This window comes from Balaenoptera ricei, chromosome 1 (genome assembly GCF_028023285.1).
Source record: "Balaenoptera ricei isolate mBalRic1 chromosome 1, mBalRic1.hap2, whole genome shotgun sequence".
In the NCBI taxonomy this organism is placed as follows: Eukaryota; Metazoa; Chordata; class Mammalia; order Artiodactyla; family Balaenopteridae; genus Balaenoptera; species Balaenoptera ricei.
The window spans coordinates 114,425,039-114,448,538 of NC_082639.1; the positions used below are offsets into that span (position 1 = coordinate 114,425,039).

Consider the following 23,500-nt stretch of genomic DNA (forward strand, 5'->3'; position numbering starts at 1 on the left):
CAGGCCCCCTGCATTGGGAGGGCGGAGGCTTATCCACTGAGCCACCACGGAAGTCCCCCCACTTCTAAGTAGAACTGGAAAAAACTCAATGTCCATCTACTCATGTAAACACAAATTGTAATATATCCATACAATGGAATACCACTCGGTGATAAGCAAGGAATGAAAGCCTATGGTAAATGAAAGAAGCCAGATGTAAACGAGTACATATTGTATAAGTCCATTTATACGAAATTCTAGAACAAAAAATCTACAGTGACAGCAGATCAGAGATTTCATAAGGGCTGGGGTTCGGGAGTGAGGATGGAGTAGCGGGTGGGACATTATCTGCAAAGGGGCACAAGAGAAGTTTGGGGAGAGGAAAATTTTTTTTGTTTTTTTTAAAATTTTAGTTAATTAATTTATTTATTTATGGCTGTGTTGGGTCTTCGTTTCTGTGCGAGGGCTTTCTCTAGTTGTGGCAAGCGGGGGCCAGTCTTCATCGCGGTGCGCGGGCCTCTCACCATCGTGGCCTCTCTTGTTGCGGAGCACAGGCTCCAGACGCGCAGGCTCAGCAGTTGTGACTCATGGGCCCAGTTGCTCCGCGGCATGTGGGATCTTCCCAGACCAGGGCTCGAACCCGCGTCCCCTGCATTGGCAGGCAGATTCTCAACCACTGCGCCACCAGGGAAGCCCCGAGGAAAATGTTTTTAAAAAATTTTTTAAATTGGGTGGTGGTTACACAGATGAACACATTTGTCAAAACTCATCAAACTTGGGGGAAGTTCCCTGGCGGTCTAGTGGTTAGGCCTCAGCGCTTTCACTGCCCTGGCCTGGGTTCAATCCCTGGTCAGGGAACTAAGATCCCACAATACCCATGGCACGCCAAAAACAAACAAACAAAATACAAAACTGCATCAAACGAAGACATCGAACTAAGTGAACAAGCCAGACATACTGTAAGGACAAATATTGTGTGATTCCACTTATGTGAAGTACCTAGAGTAGTCAAATTCATGGAGGTAGAGAGTAGAATAGAGGGGTTGGGGGAGGAGGAATGGGGAGTTACAGTTTAATGGGTACAGAGTTTCAGTTGGGGATGATGAAAAAGTTATGGAAGTGGATGGTGGTGATGGTTGAACAATATGAATATACTTTATGCCACTGAACTGTACACTTAAAAATGGTTAAAATGGTAAAATTTATATTATTTATATTTTACTATAATAAAAAAATGTAAAAGACCCTCATCGAACTGTACACTTTTAAGTGGGTACATTTTTAAATTTATGTCAATTATACTTCAATAAAGTTGAATTGTAAAAGGCGCCAAAGAAGAACGTACCTGTCTTGCTCTTCCTGAACTATTGTAGATTTCTCTGTCTCGGTGGTTTGTAGAGGGAGCCCTGTAATCAGACGGACCACAGATCTTGGTTCAAATCCCGCTTTTGCCGCTTATGGGTGCCCTAATTACACGAACAATGTTATGTAAATAGAACCTATCTCGAGTTAAGGATTGAAAGAAGCAGCACCTAAAGGGCTAACGATGATGAAAGCAAATGTTAGTTGTTATGAAAATTGCCTCTGTCTCCTCAGAGACTGAGAAGGGAAGGGTGCCCCGAGAAAGGTGGGGTACAGGTTGTCGGCCTCCGGAGTGACGCCTTCTCCCAGGTCAGGTGCGCGGGCTGTGGGGAGGCGGACGCTGGCCGCGAGGTGGCGCCCGTCTCGGGCTGGCTCCACGCAGAGGCTGCGGCGCGAGGTGCACAGAAGCGCCCGGGCCCTGGACCAAGGGGGCGGGCAGAGGCGGGGACTCCGCCGAACACTGCTTCCCAGGATCACACCCTCCCTCAGGGTGCTTTCGGGCGGCCAGAGAAGCGGAGAGGCCTTTTCCCGGTGCTCTTCTCCCAGCCTGGGATGCTGTCGGTCGGTCCCCGGGTTGTATCTTTAATAAGGTAACGGTTGTTGGGCCTCAGTGGGAAGGTGCCTGACGTAGACGATTTCATTGATTCCCCTCCGCCACCCCACTTTGCAGATAAGAAAGCTGAGGCCGGAGAGGCGGAGTACCCCAAGGCCGCACAGCTGGTGAAGAGTCGAGGAGGGACTCGGGCCCGGGGCCCCTGCTCTTCTCCCCTGCTCACCCCCTCTCGGCGCCCGATCCAGGCTGTCGGGTCGGCCAGGCCGCTCGGCCTCAGTGGTCCCACCCCTACACAGCCTCCCTCCCGGGCATTCTGGATCTCCCCTCCCCCGGCTCCCGGTTTCCTTGTCAAAACTTCCTGCCTTGGCGAGGGCCCGAGTTCCCACCCCCTTCCTGCCCCCCGCCCCTCCGCGCCCCTCCCCGCCCAGCGATCCACAACTTTCGGCCACCCCGCCGCTCTCGCAGTCGGCCTGGGGCTCCACGCAGGGACCCCCGCCCTCTGCTCCTCCGGGCCCACCCCCGCGGTCCCCACCCCAGGCGGACGGCGAGATAGGATCCCGAGGCAGGTGAGTGACCGCGCGCCCCTGGTCCCGCGACCACCCTGCACTGGGGGACCTCTGGGTGGGGGGGGGGAAAGAGAGACCGACAGAGAGACCTGAAGGGGATGGGGTAGTGGAGATGGGCCAAAGGGGATTGGGGGTTTCCATCCATAATGAAACAGCATGTAAATGACATGCAAATGAAGCTGTTTCTTAGCCCCTTGTATGGGACTTTGTGTGTCCAGCGGCTGCCACCACCCCACTGGCCCCCTTTCAGGGCTGGAGAGAGAAGCCCTCTAATTGGCTGAAGGGATGTGTAGTGTTAAGAGCACCCACACGGGAGTCAAGGCTGCCCAGGTTCGAATCTCGACTCTTCTCCTTACTACCTGTAGGATCTTGGTCAAGAGACTTCACCTCTGTGTCTCAGTTTCTCATTTCTAAAAGGGGAATAATAAGATATAGTGCCTACCTTATGGGGTTGCTGTGAGGCTAAGATGAGCATAAACATGTCTCCTGCTTAGAACCGTGCCTGCTCAGTGTTTATTACAGTGTTGGCCCTCTCCCCACCAGGAGACACGTTTGAGGCGGATGGAGGGAAGGGACCCAGGTTTACAGGTCCCTGGGGCTCATAGTTTTGCCAGTTTGAGGACGAAGAAGTTGGGCAAAGGTCTCAGGCATGTGGATCCCCAGAAAGTCCCATGGGCTGGTGTGTGTGAGGGGGAGTGAGGGTGGGGGGCCCTGGAGCCCAGGCCCCAGCAAGGCCATCCTCACCCCAACCCCATCTCCAGCCTCCAGTAGTGAACTTTCAGCTGTCCTGCTCTGGCCTTTTATGAGTGGCCTCTCCCGAGCTTGGGCTGTGACCCTAGTCCCCGGGGATGGGAACAGCTTGTGCTGGTCCGAGTTTCCCAGGCTCCCAGGCTCCCAGGCTCAGCCAGACCTCGGCTCCAGGCAGGATTGGGCAAGGGGTCAGCTCTCAACCCCGGCCTAGGCTGGGCCTGGGGGGTCGGGGAGCTGTCTGAGTCCCACCCCATCCCAATCCATGATACAGTCCCTCTGTGTGGGCACACGGGAGCCAGGGTGTGGGACAGCTCTCCTCTCTCCAGCTCTCTGTCCCCTGCTGCTGCCTCTCCCACTTCTGAGGTCTCCCAAAGTCTACCCACTAAACTTGCCGTTGCAGTTGGGGCTACCCTCCCTGCCACCTAGGAGCTGGGTTAACCAGGCTCCCCTCTGTCTTCCTCTCTTCAGCGGGAGGTGAAGCCGAGGGTTGGCATCTGTTTCTACACTACCCCCCCCCCCCCAACTTCCATCCCCTATCAGACTTTCCCAGAAGAGGAAACTAGCTCTGCAGGCAGCCCCATCCACAGTTCGGAAACCTGGATAGAGATAGAGGTCACTGGGATGCTGTCTGCCTCCCCCCACCAACACATTCTGCTGGAGAGGGGACCTGGGCCAGGCAGGGCCTCCACCACAGTGCTCGGAGCTTCTCATTTGAGTAGCCTTGGAAACCTTGAAAGAGAGCCCTCCCGGGATGCAAGAGGGGCCCTAGGGCCCATCCTAGCTCTGGGGAAGGTGTCCATACCAGTCCTGGGGGAGGTACCATAGAGGCTTCTCTATGGGGGAGAAGCCAGCAGGAGGAGCAAGAGAAGACAGGGGAGGAGAGAGGGAAAGACAAAGACAGAGATATAGAGAGACAGAAATATGGAGACAGACAGAAACCAACAGACAAAGAAAACACAGGCAGAGGCATAGAGACTTCTGGAAACAACAAGGCCCAGAGGGAAGCGAGAGGCATATTTGGAAAAACAGAGCAGAGACTGAGAGAAAGAACAAGAAGGTGGTAGAGGAGGTAAAACAGAAGGAAGTCCGAAGACCAAAGAGAAATCACAGGGGTAGAAGGACCTAAAAGGGACAGCACAAGCCTTTGGAGCTTGATAGACCTGGTCCAAATCCCCACCCTGCCTTTGGTTGGCTGTGTGACCTTGGGCAAATTACTTAACCTCTTTGGGATTTCTTTTTTCTCTTCCTTCCTTCCTTCCTTCCTTCTTCCTTCCTTCCTTTCTTTTCTTTCTTCCTCCCTCCCTCCCTCTCTCTCTTTCTTGCTTGCTTGCTTGCTTTCTTTCTTGCTTTCTTTCTTCTTTCTTTCTTTCTGCATGGCTTGTGGAATCTTAGTTCCCCTACCAGGGATTGAACCTGGGCCCTCGCAGTAAAAGCACTGAGTCCTAACCACTGGACCACCCGGGGAACTCCCTGGGATTTCTTCATCTACATAACAGGTGGCATAATAGCACCTACTTTCTAGGACTGCTGAGAGGATGAAAAGAAAGGGTCCAGCTCACAATATACATTTAACAAGGGGTGAGAATTGGTGTTAGAGCACCCACACGTGGCCAGATGGAGGTCTCCAGAAACAGCACCTGGGTGGGTGCTGGGCCATGGAGCCTCGTGAGTCCCCTTTCCTGCCTGTACCTCCTACCCCACCCCACATAGTGGCATCTGGGGCCTAGTCCGTCTGTGTAGGAGGTGGTGTTTGGATGGGCAGTGAGGGGCGTAGTCCCTGGGCCGGAGGTGCGGGATAAGGGCTCAGGCCCTGCCAGCGGGCACACTCCCTCCTCTCCAGGTGACTCAGTGCCCTGCACTCCCATGCACTCAGCCCAGAGGAACTTGGAGGCCGGCCCTGAGGAATTCCTGCCCGAGGTCGGGAGAGCAGGTCTGGAGACGCCTTTTACTTTGTAATGTTGGGAAGTTCTTTCTGAACTCCACCTTCCATTGACTTACCAGTGTTGTGTCTTGAGGGCCCTAGAAGGAAGGTCCTGCTATCTGGTGAGCCGGGGACAAGCCACAGCCTCCAAACATCTCTCCCTGTCCCCTGTTTCCCACAAAGTAAGGTTGGGCTTACTCAAGTCGGAAAGGATTTAGAGTTTATCAGTCCATCCACTCCGCACAATGTTTAATTACTGCCCACTGGGTGCCAGGCACCCTAGATGCGTGTGTGTAGGTGCTGGGGACACAGTAGTCAGGCAGGCAGAGAAGTGCCCTGACCCCACGGTGCTCCATTCCAGTGGGGAAGACAGACCTTAGTAAAAATATAATGACCACGGGATGGGAACCTTCAGGGAACACCTGGGGGGCAAGCAGCCCACTAACAGAGCCTGGGACAGGAATGGAATTGGAGGCTGTCCCAGCCTGGTAGGGAAACCAGACTCACAAGCTGGCATCACAAGATGGGGTACATTACCTCATCCGTCCATCAGACTTGAGGTGTTCCGGGGCCTGTGAACTCCTGACTTGACCTGGGTTAGTCCCACCTGACCCCAGAGGAGGGACACTGGTGCCTTAGGCTGGAGTTTGGGGAAGTGTTGGGCCTCTGGGGGACTGGTCTATGTCCAGTATGGAGCCGGCCTCAGGGAAGAACTGGGGTCCTTTGGGCCACAGGGGTCCGTGGTGAGTGTGCTAAGAGCCTGGAGGAAGTTTCCAAGGAAAGGGAGGAACAGGTGAGGTGTGGAGCCACTGAGGGGGCTTCCTGGAGGAGACTGGCCTAGAAGGATGGGTAGGACCTGGGCATTCCAGGAGTGGCCTGGGCAGAGGTGGCCGTGTGGTGAGAGGCATGTCCAGTGTGATGGGAGCACAGGAGCAGGAGCAGAGGCTGGCCACCTGGGCCCTGGGTGCCCTTTCCTGTAGCGTGGGGAGCCACAGAGGCATTAGAGAGAGGCAGTGGCCAGAGCAGAGCTGCGCTTTCCAACAGTATCTGGGGGTGGCGATGAGCAGGGGGAGCTGCTCCCTGGCCTGTGTCACCCCAGGGGTTACCTCCCACCCCCCACTGCTTTGTTCTCGGAAGCAGATTCTAATCCTGCTGTTGCCTCTGCTGACCAGTTGGCCCTTGGGCAAGTCTTTTTACCTGAGACCCTCCATGGTCTCTCCTGTGAAATGGAGAGGGGTATCAATCACTCCACCTGTGGGTGGTGGTGAGGGTCCGGACTGGCTCTAGCTTCCAGTAGGCACGTGCTGAATGTTTGGTGAATCAGAATCCCTGCAGTTTCTCTATTTCCTGATGAGTAAACAGGTCGGGCTGAGGACCCTCTAGCTTCTGTTTCCTGAGCCACAGAGAACACAAGGCCGGCCCCTCACCCCTGTTCCCTCCCCGCCCAGCCTCTGGAGCACATGCAGGCTTCCTGTCCCTCCATCCGGCAGACATGCCTGGCGTGCCGAAGGCCTGGCTTGGCTGGATGTAGGAGGGGCTCTGTGTGTGCGTGTACAAGCGTGTACACGGGTATTCTGAGTGGCACGTGGAGCAGAGCAGTCTAGGCTGCTGGTGGAGCTGGGTTAGAGGGCATCCCTGTATGGGGAGGGAAGGGAAGTCTTTAGACTCAGGATCACGCTACTGAGTGGGAAGGACTAAGTGATCCTGTCTCCATGGCAAAGAGAGGTTAGGAAAGGGCACAGAGAACAGACACAGACACGGGGGAGATCCTGAAAGACAAGAGAGCTACAGGGCGAGGCAACCTTGGCACCAAGCTAAGACACAGGGCTCGATTTGTGGATCGTGGCTGGAGTTCAGCCTACACTCCATACCTGAAGGTGGATTCCCTAGTGCAGTGAACATACTGCACAACTGTACGTGGTAGCCTTGATATAGAAAAGGAAGGAGAGAGGCAGAAGAGACCAAGAAACTGATGGAGGAAGAAAAAACAACAGAAAGCAGAGAGTTTCTGATGAAGAGCAAGACAAAAGGCAAAAAGAAAGAGGCAGAGAGCCTAGAACTTGGAGGATTCTGTTTTTGCATCAACACGTGTCCACTGAGCAGCCTCTTGTCTGAGGCTCAGTTCCAGGATGGTCATTGGAACCAACAGTTCCAACCCCCACTGAACCCTGGGAGATGTGGGGTGTTATTCTCCCATTTTACAGATGAGGAAATGGAGGCTCACAGGGCTCAAGTGACATGCTTGAGGTCATACAGCTTTTAAGTACTAGGAACTTTGGCCTCCAAGATGGGAAGGAGGGAGAGAGAGAGATACAGAGGAGGCACCAGTGGAAACAAGCAAGAAGCTGGAGTTGGTGCTCAGGCTGAGGGCTGGGAGGGAGTAGAATCCAGGCGTCCTGCCTCATCAACCGCCTTTGGCTTGAAGACTACCTGGCGGGCAGCCCATCGTTCTGGGGGATCAGGTTCTCTGGGGAGCCTAGTCCCCTCCCCTCCCCACTTCCTTTCTCTCTGTCAGCATCTAAGGCCCTATTCCCATTCCCGGATCATCCTGGGGATTCTTCAGGAAAAAAAGAGAAAGAAACAGCTTTTCCTGGAATTAATACTCAAAGAGTATGACAGTGCCAAGGGGAGTGGAGAAAGGGTGTGATAGGTGCAGGAGGAGTGGGGCTGAGGATGCCATCATGGAAACTGCAATTGTTCATTGAACTTCTTATGTAGCTCTCTAAGCACTTATCTGTATCAACTCATTTATTACTCTGCAGAACAATCCTACAAAGGGAAGTCCCATTATCCTCTCCATTTTAGAGATGAGGGAACTGAGAGATGGGATTCGAACCCAGGTTTGAATGGGGGGCTGGGAGGGGATGCAGAGCTCAGAGGGTATCCTTTGCTGTACCACCTCCCGGAGAAGAGCAGCTGGAAGGGAGCTGGTGGGGAAGTTCCTCTTGCTGTCTCACTTCCATCAGCCCCACTCTTGCTCTCTGCCTTCTATAGACATGGATTATCTCCTGTCCACTAGGAACTCTACTCCCCTCCCAGAGGCCCCAGACTCATCCCCCTCCTCCTAGCAGGGTTAGGATTGGAGTACAGTGAGGGTAGGGGGACTCCCCACCAGAGGAATCAGGCTGAACAGGAGAAGAGAAGGGGAGGCGAGCTGGGTTGGGCCCTGTGTGGGCTTGGAGGCCGAGAGGGCAGGGATACTGGGGGTTCGCGCAGGCGGGACTGGGGACTGGGGTGGGGGGGGGGCCTGGCCAGGCGCCCAGCTGCTTTGCATCTCGAGGTGGAGGAGAGAGAAGTGTCAGCTCATTCTTGACTGTAAACACATCCCGGTTCCCACGCCTCTGATCGCGTTCTTGCGGCAGCCCCCAGCCCGATCCCCTTCTCCTGTCCAGCCCCCTGCCAGGCTCCCCCTCGCCATAACCAAGGCTATTACAAAGAGATGTAAAGCCCCTGGGATTCCCGCCTGGGCTCGGGAGAGCCTGGAACCACAGGGATGGATCTGCCAGTCTGGGTTTGGATACCAGCTCTGATATTACTGGCTGTGTGGCCCTGGGCAGGGAACTTACCCTCTCCTTGCCTGTTTCCTCATCAGTAAAATGAATAATAATACCTACCACAGTGGGTTGACGTAAGCTTTACACGAAATGATCCATATAAATTGCTCAGCACTCTGCCTGTGCCAACACAGTAAACAACATATGTTAGTTTTCCAATTGTGAGGGAAGGTGTGTGGGTCCCTCAATCCAGAGGTGCCATGGAGGAAGGAGGCTGAGTAGGGGAAAGGCAGGGGGCATCTGTATGGGAAGAGGGAGAAGGGAGCCTACAGTGGGGGCCCCTGGGGTCAGATGGGGACCCAGTAGTTGTCTGATTTAAACCCCTTGAAGGGGCACGTGTAATCACAATAGCCCCAGTTCTGCTGGGACTGGAGGCGCTGGGGAAGGGTGGACCAGGGTCTCAGGTTCCCTAGCCCCTCAGGGACAAAGGCTCAGATGGGGACAAGCCTAGGCAGCCAGGCTGGAGCTCTGGGCTCCTGGTCTGGCCTGTGTCCCCTCCTCAGGGTCTGGGGCTGGTGAGGCCAAACCCTGCCCCTCCCTGCCAGGATCCCCATCTCATCTCTCCCCTCCCTGCAGACCACCCACTGATCTCACCGGACCCCATCCTGGCTTCCAGCCCCTTCCACTGACCAGCTGAGACCTCCTCTGCTCTCCAGTCCTACCCTGAGGCCCTTGGGAGAACAGAATCTCCCCACCCCTCTAGTTATTAGAGTCAACCCCCTGGGATTAGGGTCAGGCCCTCCTCATGCTCCCCTGCCCATCTCGAGGTCCCTCTCAAAGTCCCCCGGGTGAACCATTTCCTCCAGAAGTTGGTTAAGAGGAGGTGGCTGGTGGGAGGGGGCTGCTGTAGATGAGAGGAAGGACAGCCCCTCCCCTTTGCGCCTCATCAGGGCCTTCCTGCTGCAGGTCTTGTCCATGTCACCGCAGCCTCGAGCTCCGGGGACAGATCCAGGCCCAGGTAAGCCTGGGGGTCCCTGCGTGGCTGGAGATGAGGCTCGCCCAGGGACAAGGGTGATGACCCTGTATCCAGACAGATTGAGCTCCAATTGGAGGACAGGACCCCCATGCCAGGGGCACAGTGGGGGCTACAGTAAGAGGGGAGTGTGGACCAGACTGAGGGATGAAGAGGGGGAGATGCGTGGGGGGCTCGGGGTCCTGTCCATGGGCTTGCTGCCGTGCACACTCGAGGGAGAAGTTCAGCTGGGATCAGACAGGGTGGACCTGGGATCATGACCGGAGCAGGCCTGGGGTGAAGGGCAGAGTCTGGGGATGTTGGGAGAAGGAGCCAGCTGTTGGGGAGGGAGCTGGGGGTTGTGTGGGTGGAAGGGCAGACTATGGGGGTTGTCTGAAGGACACTCCTGACTGTGGCCTGGCTCCCTGAGGCCAGGCTGCGTCCCTCCCCCCCCCCACTCCCCACCCTCCCCCACATCCTACCTTCCAAGTTCAGGGTGGTGGGAGGACGGAGCCACCCCATGCTCTGCCCGTGATCATGCTCCCTGCTGCCCTCCCCACATACACACGTTCTAGCCAGGCTCTGTTTCCTGTTTCAGGCTCCATATCATGAGCACCGGGATCCCCCAGGACACTCTCTGGGCTCCTCAGGCCCTGGGGCCCAAGGGCCCTGTCACCCTGCCCCTGGCTCACCTGAGTTTCTCAGGCCCCAGGATGCCATAGAGACCTGGTGAGTTACCTGGGGACTGAGGATGGATGGGAGGGACACAAAAAAGACAACAGGTGGAGATCTGCCCTGGGGGAGCTGTGATGGGGCCACTAACCAGAGTCATGGGCAGGCCTTGCTGCTCTGCAAGGCAGGAGCGGGGGTGGGGGTGGGGGTGGGGGTGGGTAGAAATTTGCGGTGGGTGGGAGGGAGCGTGAGGAGGAGAGGTGGGCCAGCCCAGCCGCTGAGAGGGTGGGGAGCAGGCTGGAGGGTTTACTGGTGGGGCAGGACGCGGCAGTGGGGTGCGGTGAGGTTAGGGAGTATCCCTCTGAGCGCTGCCCTGATGGGCGCTGAGAGCGGCCCACGGGGACCCTGGGAGTGTGTGGGTGGAGGGTCTGGGGTGGGGCCCGGAGGCAGGCATTCCAGAGATACTCAGGGGGGTAAGGGGCCAGCTACCACGACCTTTCTCTCTCTTCTCAGGGAAAATTATAAGCAGATGTGGGCGCCTCAGGGAGGCGTAGAGGAGGGAGCCGGGGCAAGTTAACAGAGAATCTGAAACTGGCGGGGCGGGGGGCGGCGGGTGCTCAAGGGCCTCCGCGGCTCCTGAGCTCAGGAGCGAGAACTGACTCCTCGGAGGTCCTGACCTGCTTCCCACCCACTGGGCGAGGCCAGGCGTGGAGGAGAGGGGAGGAGCCCATTTCCAGATGGCTGGTGGGTGGTCACAGGGAGGTGGCGGCTTCTCCTTAAGTCTGAGGCCAGGCTGGGGACTCCCTGGGTGATAGCACCTAGAGCTGGGTGCAGAGGTATGCTGGCAAGGCTTTAGCAACCGGCTTCGGTGGGGGGATGGGTGCGGGGGTGGCCCTGATTTGTGGTGTTTGCTGATTTCCATGGTGCCGATTTCCACCCCCGTACTTGGTTTCAAGCTACTACTGTGACAGCACTGAACAAGGAGTTGGGAAGAGAAGTCATGATTGGCTCTCAGAAGTCAGTATGGGCCGTGCCAGTGCACCAGTGGTGGGGAGGGGCCTCCTTCAAGGTCACCTGGACCTAGCCCTACTCCCACCCCATAAAGCAGGAAGCCCCTAACAGCATCAGGGTGGTTTTGGCCTCTGCCTGCCTACATCCAGTGATGGGGAGCTCACCACCGGAGGTCGCTGATTCCATTACAGAACTGCTTTGACCGTTGGAAAGTTCTTCCTCTAACTGAGCCCAAGTTGGCTTCCCTTATAACTTCCCTTCATCGGCTCCAATTTCACACCTTGGTATAATATCAAAGTGCCCTGGGTAGGGGCTGTGCTGGGGATTGGGAATTCAGGCACAGGTTCCTGCCTCTAGAGGTCATGGTCAGGGAACAGGCACTAGAACAGTGGTGTGTGGGTGAATGGTGCTGGGGTTCCTGGAAGGGATGGGTGGGGGCAGTCTGCCAGTGTGGATCGGGAAGCAGGGCAGGGAAAGAGGGGTGACACTTGGGCTAGACCTTGAAAGGTGAGTGCTTAAAGTGAAGAATGCGGGGGAGGACGTCCAGACAGAGGAAACCGTGTGAGAAAGTCTCAGAGGCATGGCAGTGCTCCACCTGGTCAGGAATAAGACCTGGAGCCTGGGAAGCATGGGCCAGAGGACCAGAGCCTCATCTCTTCTGCCACCCCTGCTTGTTCTCTGCAGAGACTTGGTCCTCCGGGTTTGTGGCTGCAGTGCCCCTCACCTGCTCCACACCTGGCCGTGTCACAGGCCTCAGCAATGTCACCACCTCTGCGGGCCCTCTTTCTCCTGGCCCTGGGCCTGGGGCTGGCTGGAACCCTCAACCCCAAGGACCCCAACACCTGCAGCTTCTGGGAAAGGTGAGAGAGGGCCCCTGCTGTGCCTTGAGGGCTGCAAGCCCCCAGCTCCCCATTCTCCCCACTGGGGCTCCTCTTCCCAGCTCCTTCCCTTGCTTCCTTCCCTTTCTCCAGCCCTCACCTCCCTCTTATTTCTGCTTCTACTCTCTCTGCTCCTCTAGATGGGATGCCTCTGACTCCATCCCCATCTTGATCTTGTCTCAGTCTCCATCTCAGCTGTGACCCTGTCCTTTCTTTATCCCCCTGCCTTGGTCCCTGTGCGAGGCTAGCTGCAGGACAGAGCACAGGGTAGGAGACATTCACTATGGGGCAAGCAGAGGGGCTGGCCCAGGGAGAGCCAAGGGGACAGGGTTGGGCAACAAGTCCCAGGGCAAGGTTTGGCCAGAAGTGCTTCAACCCATCTCCATCAGCTGGGCCCAGAAGTCAGTTCTAGCTCAATTTCCCCATATAGGGAGAAGGAGGCGGCAGGGAATGGAAGGCTGGAATGGAATATTCCCAGGAATATTCCAACTCTGGGAGGATCCCTCCAGATTGAAGCGGGACAGATGGGGGGGTCCATCCTAGGCTGGAGGGAGCAAGCCTAAATATTCCCCACTGTGGCCAAGCCCTTGCGCCCCCGCTCCGCTCTGCCAGCTCAGGCCTCCCCCTGCCCTGGGCCCCCACTCCGTTCCCTGTCTTGCAGCTTCACCACCACAACCAAGGAGTCGCACTCCCGCCCCTTCAGCCTGCTCCCCTCGGAGCCCTGTGACCGGCCCTGGGAGAGCCCGCACACCTGCCCCCGGCCCACGTGAGTGCCCGTCCCCCTCCATCGGCAGATGGGTGCCAGAGGGGCTGCCTCGGCCCGGGCCTTGCCCCTCTGTACCCCCATTCTTTTCTCAGAACCTTTAGAGTTCAGAGGAAGCATCTGGCCTCAGGGCACTCAAGGCACGTTGTGTGTGGGGTATGTGTGTTTGGGGTGTGCAGGTGTGGTGTATTGTGGGCATGTGTGTGGCCGGATGGAGGGCAAGGAGGGAATGTTCTCTGCTACCCCAGCTCAGGGTGTTGGGCAGTGCCCCAGGCCTCCCCCAGTGCCGCACTGTGGAAGGTTGGAAGCCGGGGCCTCGGCAGGGAGGACTGAGGGCCACCTCTGGGTCTCCCCCAGGGTTGTCTACCGGACCGTGTACCGCCAGGTGCTGAAGATGGAGCACCGAATGCGCCTGCAGTGCTGCCGGGGCTTCTACGAGAGCAGCGGGGCCTGTGTCCGTGAGTCCTGGGTGGGGCCGCGGAACGCGTGGAGCCTAGGCCACCTAGTCCTTCCCTGCCCTCACCAGGGTGGGGCTACTCCTCTGCCCTCCGCTCGCCCTGTTGTCTCTAGGGACAAAGCTGCCACTTCATACCTCTGTCTCTAGCTGGCCCTGCGTCTCTCCCACCCTCTCTCGCCATGTCCCTCAGCAGTCTCCGGCTCTGCATCTCTGTCTCTGGGCTGCCTGTATCTCTCTGTCACCGTGTCTCAGGCTCTCTCTCTGACTCTTCCCGTCCCTGTCTCTCTGTCGCTAGCTGTCTCGACCGGTCGCCGTCCAGTCTCTCCTGTCCCCCGCCCCCAGCACCCTGAAACCCTCAGAGCAGAGCCCGCTCTGTCTGCCTCTCCCCTTCTCTCAGCCTTGGACCATCACCAGCCCCTACAGAGACCCCTGCCCAGCCTGAGCCCCCAGCCCAACCCCTACCCTCTCTCTGGACAGCATCCATGTCTGGTCCCTACGTGAGGAACCCCGCCTGCCCATTTCCCAACAAGGTGCTTCCAGAATTTCACAGAAAGGAGCTCGGGAGTCCAGAATCCTGAGGTCTTGACAAGCTCTGACCTGAGTTGCTTTACTCTCAGTCTTTTTGCATCTTAGAGGCAGAAATGCTGCTTGGCGAACTCCAGGTCCCTGGTGTGGGAGGAAGCTGGGGTTAGGCTTCAGAGAATAAAAGGTGGGTACGGCAGGGGTGGAAGCATCTTCTCACACACACCCCACCCCATCTCTGCCCCAGCGCTTTGTGCTCAGGAGTGTGTCCATGGCCGCTGCATGGCGCCCAATCAGTGCCAATGTGTGCAAGACTGGCGGGGCAGCGACTGCTCCAGTGGTGAGTGGCTGGTGACGGCAGGGCATGACCCCTTGTGCCTACAGGGATGCAGAACCCTTGGGCACACCCTCCCTACCAGGGCACAGGTGCTTAGGCCCCCAGGGCGATCACCCAGCAGAGTCCCACTGCAGCCAGCAGCCTTTTCTGGAGGTGTGGTACAGGGGGAGGGGCCAAAGCCGGGCATGGGGGCATGTGTGGGGGCCAGGACACAGAGACGGGGACTAACTGGAGGCTGGGGAGGGGCAAGACCCCTGGTGACCCCCTTCCGCCCTCCCATCCCACAGCTTGTGCCCCGGGCGTTTGGGGGCCACAGTGTGACAAGCCCTGCAACTGCGGCAACAGCAGCTCCTGTGACCCCAAGAGTGGGGCATGTTCCTGTGCCTCTGGGCTGCAGCCTCCACACTGCTCTCAGCCCTGCTCCCCTGGCCGCTACGGCCCTGCCTGCCAGTTCAGCTGCCAGTGCCATGGGGCACCCTGTGACCCCCAGACCGGAGCCTGCCTCTGCCCCCCAGAGAGAACTGGGCCCAGGTGTGTAACGGGAGGAACACACACTAACGGGATCGCAGACACAGGGTGCACGGGCATACGTGGGGACACAAGGGGACTCAGCATCCCAAACGTAGGGATGGAGTCAAGATGCCCAGATCCTGGTCCCAGCTTCACTGCTCACTGGTTGAGCAACCTTGAGCAAATCATTGACTCTTCACGTGTTTGTTTCCGGTCTGTAAAATGGGAGCAGTATTGTCCACCTAGAAGGGTTGCTGTGAAGATAACACGAACTAGCGTGTGAGCGAAAGCACGTCCCAAATTGGGGCTGAGATAGGGACGCAGAGAACCCTACTGCAAGGCAGGGTGCAGGGAGAGCTGGGGAGTCACAGGAGGGAGAATGTGCATCTAGCTGGAGATCAAAGATCTAGCTTCATGGAGGAGCTCTGGAGTTGAGCCCTCAGGATAGAAAACCATGGCAGGCGGACGTGTTGCCCCCAGAGGGACTAGCGTGAGCAAAGCTAGAGCTGGAGCAGAGGGTGCGTGGAGAGCAGACACGCCACCCATGGCTCTTCGCTCTACCCCTCCTGATGGGGCTGGGTGTCCCTGCCATTTCCCGTCCTGGAAACGTTTGTTTCTTGATCCCTGCAGTACCCAACAGGGAAGGGGGGTGAGACTCGAAGAAGGGTGGGTGTGACTCACTGAGCCCTGGAGTCGGGCCTTCCTCCTGGGGAGGGCCTGTGTGTGGCTGACCAGCCCTTGGAGGCAAAGGGGGAAGCAGGTACTGCTTGTTTACATACTGACCTCACCCCCTCTGCCCAACAGCTGCGAGGTGTCCTGTTCACAGGACAGGGTTGGCTTCTCCTGCCCCAGCACCCCTCCTTGCCAAAACGGGGGTGTCTTCCAGGCCTCTCGGGGCTCCTGCAGCTGCCCACCTGGCTGGATGGTATGAAGGGTAGGGCCTGTGGGTATGAATTCTGTGGGCGGTTCTCTACAGGGCTCCCAGGAGGATGTGTGTGAGGGGGGTAGGCTGTGTGGGCCCTGGAGAGGTTTGAGGGTTTGGGGTGTAGGGGTGTTGATGAGTCCTGTGGCCATGGGGAGGGGGCTGGGCTCCTGGGGCTCTGTCGACCTCTCACCCCTACAGGGCACCATCTGTTCCCTGCCCTGCCCCGAGGGCTCCTATGGACCCAACTGCTCCCAGGAATGTCGCTGTCACAACGGAGGCCTCTGCGACCGGTTCACCGGGCAGTGTCACTGCGCTCCGGGATACACAGGGGACCGGTGAGTGGTGTTGGCCTGGGGTGGGAGTGGGCTGGGGTGGGCCGGGGGCGGCGGCGGGCGGCGTGCCCAGGCTCACTCCCGCGAGGCGCCCAGGTGCCGTGAGGAGTGCCCCGTGGGCCGCTTCGGGCAGGACTGTGCTGAGACTTGCGACTGCGCCACCGGCGCCCGCTGCTTCCCGGCCAACGGCGCGTGTCTGTGCGAACACGGCTTCACTGGGGACCGCTGCGCCGAACGTCTCTGCCCCGACGGCCTCTACGGCCTCAGCTGCCAGATGCCCTGCACCTGCGACCCGGAACACAGTCTCAAGTAGGCCGCGGGCACTGTGGTCAAGGGGTCTGGAGGCCAATGGGAGAGGCCTTCGGTGCTGAAGCCACCGGAGTCACAAAAAGGACCTAGGGCGGGACAGATGTCACAGAAGGGAAAGGGGAGGGGCCTCGGGGACGGGGAGAGACCGCTCTCGGAACAGCACCGAGCCTCCCCGATAACCCCCTCAATTCGGCGATGCTCGGCTCCCACCGCGCGGAGGGGGCGGGGAAGTCGACCTGCGGACCCGGGCTCAGACCGCGCCGCGCCCCCGCCTCCGCCCGCAGCTGCCACCCGATGAGCGGGGAGTGCTCTTGCCTGCCGGGCTGGGCGGGCCTCCACTGCAACGAGAGCTGCCCGCAGGACACGCACGGGCCCGGCTGCCAGGAGCACTGCCTCTGCCTGCACGGCGGCGTCTGCCAGCCCGACAGCGGCCTCTGCCGGTGCGCGCCCGGCTACACGGTGAGGCGCGCCCCGCCGCGAGGGAGGTGCCGGAGAGGCCCGGGAGCCCGCCCGCTCCTCTCACTGGTGCTCCCGCCCGCTCTCAGGGCCCGCACTGCGCTAGCCTCTGTCCCCCTGACACCTATGGGGTCAACTGCTCCGCACGCTGCTCCTGCGAAAATGCCATCGCCTGCTCGCCCATCGACGGCGCCTGCGTCTGCAAGGAAGGTAATGGGTTGGGGTCTCCCGGAAGGGGATTTGGGGGCGGGGCCATGCGAAGAAGGGAGAGTCCAAGGGTAGGGGCAGGCCAAGAGTAGGGGAGAGGCTGCAGGGTAAGGGCGGAGGCACTGGTCAGCAGCTGGACTGCTGGGAAAGTAGCCAGCCTACTTCCTTCCTGGAATATCCGCTTTGTTTTTTTTCAACCACAAAAACCCCAATTGTCCTTAAAGGCCCAGGCCAGAGGTACCTCTCTGCAGAACGTGCCTCATCCTCAGACATACAGAATCACAGAATGGCAGCTCCAGGAAGGGCCTCGGAGATCTACCAGGGGTGCCACGTTGGCAACCTTTAGGCTAGATTCGGACGCAGATATGTTTTGTTTGACTAGCTGTCTATCATATTTAGCCAAAGTCCAGTCTCCAGTCCCCACTCCTCCCTATTGTCTTACACATGATCTGAAGAACTCATTTAGTTACCTGTTGGGGCCTCTGTAAGCATTTGGGTTTGCTGCCACCCCCCTTCATTTTGCAGAAGAGGCAACCAAGACCCAGAAGGTGGTGGTGCATCCCCAGCGGTCTTTCAGCCTTCTGTCCAACATCCAACAGTTTCTATGCTTGTCTCCTATGCGGCCATGGGCATCCCCACCCCCAGCCCCAGCTCATAGTGCAGAGCCTGGCAGAGCCAATGCCCAGTGTGTGCTTGCTCAGGAGGGGAGCCAGGTCCCCATGCCTACTTGCAAGTCCCCTCTTCCAGGTTGGCAGCATGGTAACTGCTCCGTGCCCTGTCCGCCTGGAACCTGGGGCTTCGGTTGCAATGCCAGCTGCCAGTGTGCCCATGAGGCAGCCTGCAGCCCCCAAACTGGAGCCTGTACCTGTACCCCTGGGTGGCACGGGACCCACTGCCAGCTCCCCTGCCTGGTAAGTGCACAACCGTCTGCCTTCCTGGGGGAGGGAAGGGCACAGCACCCCCCAGCTGACTGGCCTGTCCTACCCTCTACTCCCTCTCCAAGAAGGGGCAGTTTGGTGAAGGCTGTGCCAGTCGCTGTGACTGTGACCATTCTGATGGCTGCGACCCTGTTCACGGACACTGCCAGTGCCAGGCTGGCTGGACAGGTGAGCGTTCTGGGTGTCCAGGCCCCAGGCTTACTGTGGAGTTGGGGGATGCATCCCACAGGACGTGTGTTCAGAAGAAACCCTATGGAAGGGGGGCCACAGGCCAGGCTCATCCTACCCCTCTCACAGGTACCCGCTGCCACCTGCCCTGCCCTGAGGGCTTCTGGGGAGCCAACTGTAGCAACACCTGCACCTGCAAGAATGGGGGCACCTGCATCCCTGAGAATGGCAATTGTGTGTGTGCACCTGGATTCCGAGGCCCCTCCTGCCAGAGATGTGAGGCTCCCTCCCCCTGCCTGCCAGCAGTAATGTGCAGTGCAGTGTCAGATGCCTGAAGCTCCCACTCTACCCCTTTTGGTCTCTTGTGCTGACTCCAATCTTTGGGCCGGTTGCTGCAGTGGGAAGGAGGGAGGGAGAGAGTGGGGTCACGGGCTGACTGAGGGTTGGCCCCTGCCCCTGGTCACCACGAGCCCCTTTCCCCCAGCCTGTCAGCCCGGCCGCTACGGCAAACGCTGTGTGCCCTGCAAGTGTGCTAACCACTCCTCCTGCCACCCTTCGAATGGGACCTGCTACTGCATGGCTGGCTGGACAGGCCCTGACTGCTCCCAACGTATGTGGTGGCTCATGTGTCTGAGCATGTGTGCATGCTGAGGGGGTGGGCTGAGGACCAGAGGCTTCCGTTCCCCTGCTCCTGGGTATAAAAGCCTCTGAACCCACCTTGATTCAGCCATTTATAGAAACACTATAAACAAATATTTATTGGGCGTCACCTACATGCTGGGTGTTGTTCTAGGTGCTCAGGATGCAGCAATGAACAGATCAGGGTAAAAAATTCCCTGCCCTTCTGCATGGGAGGCCTGAGAAAAGCAGTGTTTGTATGGGGGCGGGGAAAATCATAAGCTCAGTTTTGGACATGTTCTTTTTTTCTTTTGGATTGCCAATTTATTTTTATTTATTTATACATGGCCTCTTTCCCACATAAATATAAGAAGGACATCATGGAAAAAATTAGTCCAGAAAACCGAGTCAAACAAATTTTAAAAAGGGGAAATGAGAAGCAGTTACCATGAAAAAGATGGGCAAGGTAGAGGGAAGTAATCTTGGACAAGACTTTTTCCATAGAATTCAGTAACTACTATTAGATTTTTTGCTAGTGTCAGATACACAAAAATTATGCCTTGAATAGTATAGACAATTATTTCTCTCTTATGTTAAAAAAAAAAAAAAGTCCAGAGCTAAGCAATATAGGATAGTTTGGAAGCCTTTGGTTGTCTGGCCCTGGTCACGTTATTTTGAAAGTCTATCAGATAGGCAAGTGCAGAAGGTAAGCAGGCAGCTGGGCACGCGGGTCTGGAGTTCAGGCAAGACACAGGGCTGTGGGCAAGCATTTGTGACTCATCAGTGTGTAGATACGGTTCAAAGCCTTGGTGCCCCTGGGGAGACCAAAGCTGAGCTGAAGAGGTCAGCGATGCTGGGGGCTGAGAATTCACTCAGGAGGGGCTGGCCCTGCCCGCCAGACAGGCTCCAACCTTGTCTCCTGCAGCGTGCCCTCTAGGACACTGGGGGGCCAACTGTGCCCAGCTCTGCCAGTGTCGCCATGGCGGGACCTGCCACCCCCAGCATGGGAGTTGTTTTTGCCCCCCAGGCCGGACCGGACATCTCTGCTTGGAAGGTACCAGCAGAAGGGGAACTCCATGCCCCTGCCTCCAAGTCAGCCCTAGCCTGAGGAGGGGACTGCAGTTCCCTGACCCCTCTGATCCCCGCCTGCCTCCTTGGCTCTCTAAACAGGCTGCTCTCCAGGGATGTTCGGCGCCAATTGTTCCCAACCATGCCAGTGTGGTCCTGGAGAGAGGTGCCACCCAGAGACTGGGGCCTGTGTGTGTCCCCCAGGGCACAGTGGTGCCCCCTGCAGGATTGGTGAGTTCTCACCTAGCCCCCTCCCTACCCCCACCCCGCCCCGCACTGTCCCCAGGGAACCAGGACACAGGTACATGCCCAGGTCTCTGCTAGGTGGTACCCTTGTATCACCCTGCCTCCCTGCTGGGGCCTCTCCCATGCATGCATCCCAAGCTCACCAGTAGGGCCAAGACACTGTCCTGAGTGACCACCCCATCCCACACAGGAAGCCAGGAGCCATTCACCATGACGCCTACCTCTCCGGTGGCCTATAACTCACTCGGGGCAGTGATTGGCATTGCAGTGCTGGGATCCCTGGTGGTGGCCCTGGTGGCGCTGTTCATTGGCTACCGCCATTGGCAAAAAGGCAAGGAGCACCAGCACCTGGCAGTGGCCTACAGCAGCGGGCGACTGGACGGCTCTGAGTACGTCATGCCAGGTGAGCTGGCCCGGGGGCGGGGACACACATGAGTGGCTGGCTCTTAGGTACAGGGCAGATGGGGTGCGGGGCTCCTGCATCCCTCCCTGGACCTTGTAGGCGGGAAGCGGGGAGCTGGAGAGAGTCAGAGAGGCCAGAGAGGCTGATTATGGATCTCCTGGAACAGAATGACTGTCTTGGGCCCAGGCTTGTCTCTGACCGGGCAGGTCACCCTGCAACTGTGTCTGTTTGTGCAGATGTCCCTCCGAGCTACAGTCACTACTACTCCAACCCCAGCTACCACACCCTGTCACAGTGCTCACCTAACCCCCCGCCCCCTAACAAGGTCAGTGTTGGGGGCGGGGATGCACTGTGGATGTCCTGTGGGCACAGCCCGGTTCTCGGAGAGCTCCAGCCGGGCACGTACCTCTCCCTGTCCCACCCCTCCCCTGCCAGGTTCCAGGCAGTCAGCTCTTTGCCAGCCTCCAGGCCCCTGAGCGGCCGGGTGGAGCCCTTGGGCATGATAACCACGCCACGCTGCCTGCTGACTGGAAGCACCGCCGGGATCCCCCTCCAGGGCCTCTGGACAGGGGTAGGAGCCCGGGGGCCAAGGCCTCTGGTGAGGGTGGATGTGTACAGCCCAGCGTCCTGCTCCATCTGAGTGCGTGTGTCTGTGGAAGGGGATTCTGGGCCTCAGTTCTAGAGGAGGTGGGACCTTGGGCAGGGGACCAGGGGCCTGATTGCAGGTTGCTTTCTCCTCCTCAGGTAGCAGCCGCCTGGACCGAAGCTACAGCTGTAGCTACAGCAACAGGAATGGCCCTGGCCCCTTCTACAGTAAAGGTGAGGGCAGGGCAGGGCAGGGCAGGGCAGGGCGGGGGAGCGAGGGAGGGAGCTGCGCTGGGGTTTAGGGGCCAGTGCCTCCTCTGAGCCTGACTTCTTTCCCCTCTCTCTCTTTAGGGCCCATCTCTGAAGAGGGGCTGGGGGCCAGCGTGGCTTCCCTGAGCAGTGAGAACCCCTACGCCACCATACGGGACCTGCCCGGCCTGCTAGGGAGCCCCCGGGAGAGCAGCTACATGGAGATGAAAGGCCCTCCCTCAGGGTCCCCCCCCAGGCAGCCTCCTCAGCTCCGGGACAGCCAGAGGCGGCCAAACCCCCAGCCAGAGAGAGACAGTGGCACCTATGAGCAGCCCAGCCCCCTGACCCATGGTGAGTCTTCCTTCTCCACTGGCGCAGAGAGAACAGGGACAAGGGAGGTGGGAAAAGAGAAGGGACAGAGGGCGAGAATGCAGAGTCGGCATGAAGTGGCAGCAAGAGCAAGGCCTCTGGGGTCAGACTTGGGCTCAAACCAGGCCTGATGTTTGGGAAGTCACACTGCCTCTTAGAGCCTGTAGGTGGCGGTACCTCCCTCACAGGGCTGAGGATTTGAAATGGTGGTTTTACAGCACCTGAGTTGTAGACTTGATACCCAGAAAAGCTGGGAACAAGGCAGGTGACGGAGTGTCTTCCTATCCTGTGAGGTGGGCAGGTCGAGATGGCCTCCCCCACTGGCAGCTGAGGAGGCTGGCCCATAGCCAGGCGCTACGCATCCGTCTTTGGGCAGAAGAGGCTGGAGAGGGCAGGAGAGTGGTGGGAAGGGGAGGAGCCACCTCCTTCTCATCTTCTCCCCTCTCTGTCTCCAGACCGAGACTCTGTGGGTTCCCAGCCCCCTCTGCCCCCGGGCCTGCCTCCTGGCCACTATGACTCACCCAAGAACAGCCACATCCCTGGACACTACGACTTGCCTCCAGTACGGCATCCCCCGTCACCCCCACTTCGGCGCCAGGACCGTTGAGGAGCCAAGATGGTGTGCAGAGGTCAGCACACCGGTTCTTTGCTGCTCAAGGCTGAGGACAGAGCCCGCTGTACCCTGCCAGGAGCAGGGAGAGGACTGGCCGGCCGTGAACACGAACATGTTTAATAGAGGAAGTGAATGGAGAGGAGATGGGAGCCTGGCTCCCAGGTTCTACCATGGGAAACACTGGTCAGCAGGAAACCTGTGTTCCTTTTCCCCAACCCATTGCTCCCCAAGGCCCCCAGGGCCCTGTATACATAAACTGGTGGGTTGAATGTTGCTGGATAACTCTGATTTCAGATTGCTGTAAGAAGTGTATATTGGGTAACTTTTCTGTGCACTCCCGGGCTAGGCTCTGTGTGTGCGTGCATGCGTGTTTTCAGAGGGGTACCAGGCACTGATCTCGCCCTGGGGCACTCACTATATAGTGGAGAGGCAGCCCAAACCCAGTGAACTCTGGAAATAGCCTGACTGGCCTCCCTGCATTCGTTTGGTACTCCCGCCAACCAACTGCTTCAAAATACAAGCTGGTTAGGTTACCCCTGCCTGAAAGTCTCCCGTGGGTGCCCCATGGCCCTTGGGCTACAGTCAAAATTGTCCAAAGCCTTAAAGGCTTTGCTGGCCTGGCCTGCCTGTCTCTTCAGCCTCACTCTGAACTGTGTTCCCTGCCACTCTGCTCTAGTCACACTGGCCTCTACGTCCTCCTATCAGCCACACGTCTTCCTACTACGGGGGCTTGGCACATCTGGAATGCTCTTCCTCCCCCACTCACCTGTTAACTCCTGCTTGTCCTTCACACCCCGTGTTCTCTTTCACAGCACTGATTACTGATGTGTTCATGCACCAGTTACCTGCAGAAGGCCTACAGGGTGCCAGGCACCTCTGTAATGTGTTGCTTTTTAGTGTGATTATTTGATTAATCTCTGCCTCCCCCACCAGACTCTAAGTTCCCTGAAAGCAGGAATCCTGTGTTTATGTTCAACATTGACTCCCCTTGGCACGTGGTAGGCACTCAATAAATGTTCCCCCAAAGGCTGAGTGGCTGAGTGAGTTAAAAGTACCAGTGGTAAGTGCTGGCAAGTGCTAAGATGGCTGGGCAAACTGGTGCACTGAGAGCTGAAAGACTGCATAGGTCAGAGTCTTCCCCAAAGGGTGGCGTTTCTACAGGGGAACAGCACAAAAGCTCAAAGGTGGGAAGGTCTGGGAGTGGCGGTGGGGGAGGGGAACAGACTG

At 58.0% G+C, this 23,500-nt stretch overlaps 1 protein-coding gene across 4 annotated transcripts; it reads left to right on the forward strand.

Moving 5' to 3' along the window:
* The first annotated feature begins 1,824 nt into the window (after positions 1-1,824).
* On the forward strand, positions 1,825-23,300 carry PEAR1 (platelet endothelial aggregation receptor 1). Of its 4 annotated transcripts, XM_059934186.1 has the most exons (27): positions 1,825-1,931; positions 2,012-2,460; positions 5,051-5,140; positions 9,592-9,643; positions 10,236-10,366; positions 12,005-12,180; positions 12,860-12,964; positions 13,319-13,419; positions 14,188-14,280; positions 14,565-14,808; positions 15,592-15,712; positions 15,911-16,047; positions 16,141-16,353; positions 16,638-16,812; positions 16,899-17,019; positions 17,764-17,927; positions 18,020-18,122; positions 18,252-18,398; positions 18,607-18,732; positions 19,666-19,794; positions 19,911-20,039; positions 20,245-20,457; positions 20,694-20,782; positions 20,893-21,028; positions 21,202-21,276; positions 21,394-21,642; positions 22,116-23,300. In XM_059934186.1, the coding sequence occupies exons 6-27, from the start codon at positions 12,080-12,082 to the stop codon at positions 22,265-22,267; spliced, it is 3,123 nt and encodes a 1,040-aa protein (XP_059790169.1). In that variant the 5' UTR covers positions 1,825-1,931; positions 2,012-2,460; positions 5,051-5,140; positions 9,592-9,643; positions 10,236-10,366; positions 12,005-12,079; the 3' UTR covers positions 22,268-23,300. The 4 variants fall into 4 exon arrangements, with proteins under 4 accessions (XP_059790169.1, XP_059790151.1, XP_059790177.1 ...); XM_059934168.1 differs by lacking the exon at positions 5,051-5,140; XM_059934194.1 differs by lacking the exons at positions 5,051-5,140; positions 18,607-18,732.
* Positions 23,301-23,500: the final 200 nt, after the last annotated feature.